This window comes from Chlorella variabilis, assembly GCF_000147415.1.
Source record: "Chlorella variabilis unplaced genomic scaffold CHLNCscaffold_7, whole genome shotgun sequence".
Lineage (NCBI taxonomy): Eukaryota > Viridiplantae > Chlorophyta > Trebouxiophyceae > Chlorellales > Chlorellaceae > Chlorella > Chlorella variabilis.
The window spans coordinates 705,856-713,359 of NW_005435081.1; the positions used below are offsets into that span (position 1 = coordinate 705,856).

Here is a 7,504-nt window from a genome sequence, read left to right on the forward strand (position 1 = left end):
GAGGGCACAGCAACGAATTTATTAAGGCCATCCACACTTTGCCGAACATGTCCCGCCCCCGAGGCGGATGCCGTCCTTTGGCGTGGTGCAGAGCATCAGGTGGGAACATGCCACGCGCCTCTAAGCTTCAGGGCCGATTGAGAAGGAGGCGAGCCACACGTATGGCCCCGCTGGGCCCGCGCGGGCTGAGGGAACGGCCCTTTGTTGCCCAACCGTCGTTTACATTTACAGAGAACGGCGCGCAATAGCCCTTCCCGCTTCTGGGCAGCGATGACCAGCCTCCGCCGCCGCGTCGCGGGCGCCCAGGCTGGCAGGAGGAGCGGCCCCGCTTTTTGCAGGCGATGTGCATGGTCTGCAGGCTGCCTCGAGGCTCACACGAGGCTCACACGAGCTCACACGAGGCGGGCATGATTTGATAGCAAGCCAGTCCAGCACCGACACCCCCTAAGATGGTACGCAAGACTTTGAGGAACATGGCCACCATACTGACACACCATACTGGTCCACCCCCTCTCTTGATGCCCCTTGATCACGTGTGCCCCCTGCCCAAGGTTTGCTCACGCGGCCTATCATAGCGGGGTGACTGTAACACAGAGACAGCCCCAGTGGTACAAGCCAAGCTTCCGAGCAGCCCACTCGAGTGCTGATTGCCCCACGTCATGCCATGGCACCTGGCCAGCTGTGCCGATGTTGGGTTGTCCAGCCGTGTTTGAAGCTCCCTGGCCGCCTTCCTGCACATCTCCAAGTCTGCTGTAACCTCAAGTTACAATCTACAAGTTGTAAATTGCATTTCCGCCTGGCCACCAATGCTGTTACAAATACCCATGCGCAGCGCCGCGCTACTGTGCGGCACGTGTACAGGCACCTGCTTGCTGAGGGTGCTTGGGGAATAATCAGCGCCTGTGCTCATGGGGCACAAAGCCAAAGTTGAGCAGCATGTTGAGCGGCGAGGTGCCTGCACCAGCAGATGGGGCACGGCACAAATCACAAGCACTGCAAGGTGGCAGGCACAAGGTGGCAGGCCGCAGGCGGCAGCTATCTGTGCGTGCAAAGAATTTCTCTGTGAGGTCAGCCTCAGATCCACAAAAGGCCCCGGAGACCAAGCCCCATTTTCAGGCGGCCATTCAATGGCATACCTGCGACGTACGAGACGCAAAACTCCGTGCCACGTGGCAGCGCCTGCAGAGCTCCCTTGCTCCGGCTGTGCACTGCTGCGCATGCCTCCCCAGCAGAAGTGGTGAACCTGCGGGCCAACAGAACAGCAGTGTCCACAGCAGGGCAGCTGCCTGCAGGCCGATCACTGGGCATGATGCCAGACCGGTACCGCCCGAAGAGCCGGCAACAAGATGCGTGCACCCTGCCCCAGGCGTCTGCTCACCCCTCTGGCGTGGCTGCATTTTGTTGATGATTGCAGCAGTCTATGAACGGCAGAAGCGCCAGATCGGCGCCTGCGGCGAACAGGCTGGGTGCTCAGGTGCTGCAGCAAGCAGGCCAGAATGCAGCCAGGCGACAACAGCACCACTAGCAGTACTGCGCTGCGCTGCCCACCTGAGCCAAAGCTGCGTGATACAACGTGCCCCAGTGCCCACCGCACATCAGCTGCCGATACGCTGAGCTCTTTGCCCCAGGTTGCCACCGCGCTCGCCGCCTGCCGATCAACGGCCGCAGCCGCCGCCCGCACTTGCGGCGCCCAATCGCTGGCCATGCTGCCCAGCGCTGCCAGTTCAGCGGCCAGCTGCTTCTGGCTGAGCGCCCAGCCGCAGGGGATGTCTTCTGGCAGAGCCGCAATGTACGGCCACCAGGGGCTGGCGGAGGCCTTGGCCCGCTCTGAGGCCAGCAGCAGCGCCAGCAGCAGCGTGGGGTCTGCCTGCGAAATTTGCTGTCGGTGCTGCTGCTGCTGCCGCCGCAGCCCCAGGGGCCACCACGCCCCCGGCGGCGCCGGCGGCTGCAATTGGCGCAGCAGCAGCGGGCCCAGCTGCTGTGCCGCCACCTCGGTCGTCAGAAGCAGGCGCTCCGGCACGGCAATCAGCGGCTGCCGCTGCTCAGGCACGACGGCCTCCACTGCCACGACACCCCTGCAAGGCCGCCGATGATTGATCAATTTGCAAAGGTGCAGTGCTTTACATTGGCCGCAAGCACTTGGCAGGCAGACGCTGTCTTCCTGACCCGCAAGCGGGACGCCAGCAGAAGGCGGCGCCGCAGAACGTACCTGCCGTAGGGTGTGGCCATTGAGAGCTGCAGCGCTGGGTGGACGTAGCCGCCCGCATCTTCTATCCAGTCTCGCAGTTGCTGGCCCAGCGCATTCACCCGGCTCTCCTCCTTTGCAGCTGCGGCGCAGTCGCCTGCAGGCGGGTGGCGGAGTAGGGTTGCAAAGCGGCCGCGCAGCGGCACAGGCGGGTGATGGTGTCGCCTCACCAGCTATCGCAGCTGACGATAGGGCGTCTCCAGGCACTGCAGCAGCAGCCTTCGCCCGTGGCCTCCTGGCTTGGCGGGCAGCGCTGGGGTTCGCCACGAGCTGAGTGGAAGCCGGCACCAGGGCTTCACACCTGCAAGGCATTTGGAGGGCAGTCTCTGACGGGAGCCCCGGTGCAGCACGAAAAACACCGATGGATGGCACGCAGCGCAGCGGCGGTGGCGGCAGCTCAGCTGGCACACGCAGCATGATCGATTGAGGGGCGCAGCAGCATGATCGATTGAGGCCCCCCCCCGGACAGGACGTACATACAGGCAGTGGGCCGGAGGGCGCCAGCTCCAGGCCTCCCTGTTGCCAGAGAAGCAGCCACTGCACCCTGGCAGCAGAGCTGGAGGCGGAGGACGAGGAGGATGCAGCCGCTGCCGCAGCAGCAGCGGCTGCCGCAGCAGCAGCGGCGGCACGGATGGATGCGGAGGAGGCGGCACCATCAGAGCTGCGGGCGGGCGCCGCAGCGCCGCCGCCGCCGCCGCAGGGACAGCTGGCGGAGGTGGTGGATGCGGGTGCCATCTCGCTGTCCCGCTTCCTTGAGCTGCGTTGTGCCTGCCCGCGCACCCGCCCGCTGCACCGCCTGGCCCTCACCCCGCTGATGCGGCACGCCTTTTACCGCCTCTGGCGCCGCTGGTCCCCGCTCACAGCCGCCCAGGTGCAGCGCCTATGGCCAGCTCACACCTGTAGCAATCCTACCTTAACAAAGGGCAATGCTCTTCCCCGAGACGTGCATGCTAGCACCACTGATGAAGGGCTGCCCGCTGATGGCGGCGAACCGGCCGGCGCGGTGCCAGCGCAGCAGCAACAGCCAGTGGCGAGCAGGCGCCGCCGCCAGAAAAAGTGCAGAGCCCACACGGCACCTGTTCGAACCGTCCTCATTTGGTGTCTCCAACTCTCATTGTGCGGCAGCGGGCGAGCGGCATGTGGAGGATGTGCAACACGCATTGTTTCGATGCCCACGGGCTGCGCAGCTGCGCGCTCAGTACCCCTTGCTTTTCACCCCTGCACATACTGAGTCTGTGTATGCATTTTTCACTCTCCCTGATGCCATCCAACTTTCCAGTTTCTGTGGTGCTCTGTACAGATTGCACCGCCACTAACTCCTAACTTCCTGTTGTGCCTGCCTCTCTCCCCCTCCCCCTCCTCCTGTTTTTGTCTGCTTTCTTTTGTTGCTTGCTTGCCTGGCCCCGGTTTCCTACCCCCACACATTCTGCTTGTGCTTTCTACTCCCAGTTTTCATGTTGTCTGTACTCCCTCTCTTCCCACCCATTCATCTTCCACCTTCACCTCGCATGCATAACAGTCTGTGACGGTTCAGTGATTGACCAAAGACAGACTACATATAATGTAATGAAATGTTGCCTTGGTGCTTCTTCTGTGCGGTGCAGAGCACCATCGACACATGTGTGTTGCTGCTGCTGGCTCCATGCCCCGCACTTGCTGGCATGCATGGCCACAGGCAGGCGGCACGGCCTGTGCTCGGCTGGCGGTATGCAGCTGCCACCATCCCCACGTCCAAGCACCCGCTACCAGTCCCACGCCGCACTCCGTTCCAGCCCTCGCCCACCTGCTTCAATGTAATGCGCCCGCCGCCGCCCGCCGCTGACCGATTCTGTACAGCCGCTTGCCGATGTGCGCCTTGTCCTTTGCTGGCGCCGGCAAATGATCCATTCTGCACTGTTGCTTGCCAGCTGCAGGCGTGCACTGCCTGCGGGTACCTGCAGCTGTTTGCACCGCGCGGCGGGCGGGGCGGCACAGCCCAGTGCAGCGCAGAACTTTTGCCCGTCTATCGCATCAAACACCGGTGCGTCAGGCTGTGGGGGCACTTCACACCCATTCTGAACTCAGCCTGTTCACCCGCCTGGCGAGGAAGTCCGACAGTCACCCACCACCCGCAGGTGTTGTTCCAGGCAGCAACTTGCCGACCCGCCGGAGGGCCCCGCCGCCCTCTCCTTGCGGCCGGGCCGCCGCAGCTGCAGGGGGTCCCGCTTCGGCGACTCAAGCTCTCTGCGCTGCGCTGCCGTTTGTTTTTGAGGGTGCCGAGCCCAAGCGCGACAACCGTGCAGTGTTGAATCGGACAACCCAACGCATGATTCAGGCGGCGGCGGGGGAGATGACGAGGGCCTGACAGAGAGGTGTCAAGCAGAATGCTCTGGATAGGCTTCCAGGCCTGTGGCAGCCTCGGTGCTGCACGGATTGCGGCGCTGTTTTTCGCTGATGCATCGCTAGGCTACCATCTATCATCTGCAAGAGCGCCAGCCCGGGAAGGGCCTCCAACAGCGAAGCAGCATGCGATGGGCCCCCTACCTGTTGCGTGAAACTGCTGCCCAGCAGTTTCAAATCGCATAAGGCAATGCGTACATCCGTTTTGGATGGTTGCCGGGTAAAGGTAAAGGTAAAGGTAAAGGTGGGGAAGAGCCTCCACAGGCTTAACTTCCCGGTTTTAACGTCTAGCTTTAGACCATTATTTGATCTGCCCGACGCGCCAAGTGCAGTACCCCCCACTAGTAGTGAATGGGTCCCGGGGAGGCCTGTGCCGAAGCCTTGGCGATTCTAATAGGCGTTCTCGAAGGAATTGGCTTGGATTGGCGCTGAGCCGGTCAGCTATGCCGCGTTTGTCCTCACAAAGTTTCGACATGGGAGGAATCGAACCTGTGCCCTCTCGGAGGGTTTAGACACTAGCTCCAGCGCCTTCAAAGAAGGCCTTTCTTAGCCGCGGCCCGAGGGTGTAAGGGGCGGCTGGGGGGCGAAAATGGCTTCCCAGGCGGCGTCTGCTGCGTGTGCTGCGCCCCAACCGCTGCCAGCGGCGAGCGGTTTTGAGGGGCCCCGCGCTTCCAAAATGGCACATGTACCCTACTGAAACAGTTTAGAAGGGCAGAAGCGCGAAGCGTGCGCGTTTCCGGTGGTATCAAGCCTATCCAGAGCATTCTGCTTGACACCCCTCTGAGAGCGCTGGGGTGACTGCCGAGCGCTGGTCGCAGCGGCAGGATCCTTCTCCTTCGGGCGGGGCTGGGGCTGCGGGCGCCTGTTATTACACAGGGGCACTCCAGCACAAAGGGAGAGAAAAGATGATCTTGTCAGGGCATCGAGGCTCCTTATATAGTCTGGCTGCTAGCCAGCTGTCGGCAAAAAACCGAACGCGCGAGGGAAAATCTGTGACAGGTGGGTGAAAAGTCAGTCTGCTGATATGAAAATATCTGCAGGCTGTTCGAATATCCGCGGGCGCGCTTTGATTGATTCGATCGTTCGAAAAAGTAAAATTTGTGGGTTGGGAATTGGGAATTGGGGTGGCAGGGGAGCTGTTCTGCTGTCACACAGCAGCCCAAACGCAGGTGCTGGCGGTTTGCAGCCATTTACCGCGCACCCCATCACCCAAGACCACCGTGCATGCCACCGACATGCCATTGCCTGGCCCCCCTCACCTGCCAGAAGCACTACTGTTTGCTGCCACCCTTCCCACCTGTTCCCAAGCTCAGGCAATGCCAGCGCAACCGTACCTAAACAAGGGGACGCACTTGACCGCGGCTAAGAAAGGCCTTCTTTGAAGGCGCTGGAGCTAGTGTCTAAACCCTCCGAGAGGGCACAGGTTCGATTCCTCCCATGTCGAAACTTTGTGAGGACAAACGCGGCATAGCTGACCGGCTCAGCGCCAATCCAAGCCAATTCCTTCGGGAACGCCTAATAGAATCGCCAAGGCTTCGGCACAGGCCTCCCCGGGACCCATTCACTACTAGTGGGGGGTACTGCACTTGGCGCGTCGGGCAGATCAAATAATGGTCTAAAGCTAGACGTTAAAACCGGGAAGTTAAGCCTGTGGAGGCTCTTCCCCACCTTTACCTTTATCCTCGAGACTTGCATGTTAGCATGTTGTATGCAACACGTGCTCCGCACCCGTGCACCCGTGCTCCCGGTGCACCCGCCCACACTGGTTGGCGGGGAGCCAGCACATTAGAAGGAGCAGCGGCAGAAGGAGCAGAAAAGGTGCGCATGTTTAGTCAAGGTATTTTTTGTTACACACAAAAAATCTGGGGCACAAAAAAATCTGGGACACAAAATCTGGGACACAAAAAAAAATCTGGCACACAAACAAAGGGTAGGCGACCGTGATTCCACTACACCAATAGCGCTGACTATTCGGATTTGCGCCATCCGGGAATCGAACCCGGGTCGGTCGCGGCCGCCACAAATTCAGGGGTGAGGACCAGTTGGAGAGGTGTGGACACAGCCTGGCTGGCGGTGTGGACACAGCCTGGCTGGCGGCAGCGCAGGCGCTGTACAGCAACGTCCCCATGTCGGTGCGCACCTCAGCCGGGCTGTCGCCCTGCTTCCAGGCCGTGACAGGCCTGAAGCAGGGCTGCCCCCTCAGCCCCACCCTCTTTGGCCTCTACATCGACGACCTGGAGGAGGAGCTGATGGCGGTGGCGCGGCGTGGCGAGCAGCTCGACCTCCCCAGCTTCCTCGGCAGCGGCGGCGCCGCGGTGCCGCTGCTGCTGTACGCCGACGACATGGTCCTGCTGGCCACCTCAGCGGCCGGGCTGCAGCGGCAGCTAAACCTGCTCCAGCAGTACTGCCGGCAGTGGGGCCTCACTGTCAACATCGACAAGACCAAGCTCATGCTGCTCAGTGGGCGGCGGACCCAGCACGCGGCGCAGCAGACAGCAGAGGCAGCAGGCCTCACCTTCGTCGGCCAGCAGCTGGCGGCAGTCACCAGCTTCAAGTATCTCGGCATCGCCTTTCACTCCAGCACCTGCCTGGCAGGGGCAGCAGCGCCAGCCCGGGCACAGCTGGCGCGCCTGGCTATGCACAACTGCCGGACCCGCTGCGCAGAGGTGGGCATCGAGGCGGCGCCCGTCCAGCTGCGGCTTTTCGGCACCATGGTGGACTCGGTGCTGTCCCATGGTGCTGAGGTGTGGGGCGTGCAGCTGGCGGCCAAAGCGGCGTGCTGCCATCGTGGCAGTGCCGGCAGCGCGGCCGAGAAGCTGCAACTCAGCTACCTACGCCACCTGCTGGGGGTCCGGCAGAGCACCCCCAATGCGGCCCTCT

At 62.2% G+C, this 7,504-nt stretch overlaps 1 protein-coding gene across 1 annotated transcript; it reads right to left on the reverse strand.

Moving 5' to 3' along the window:
• Positions 1-893: 893 nt before the first annotated feature.
• CHLNCDRAFT_51553 (hypothetical protein) lies at positions 894-2,980 on the reverse strand (the record flags this gene model as incomplete). The annotated part of the gene is made up of 5 exons (XM_005848820.1): positions 894-955; positions 1,137-1,243; positions 1,590-2,075; positions 2,210-2,342; positions 2,899-2,980. The coding sequence occupies 5 exons, from the start codon at positions 2,978-2,980 to the stop codon at positions 894-896; spliced, it is 870 nt and encodes a 289-aa protein (XP_005848882.1).
• Between the last annotated feature and the right edge of the window lie 4,524 nt (positions 2,981-7,504).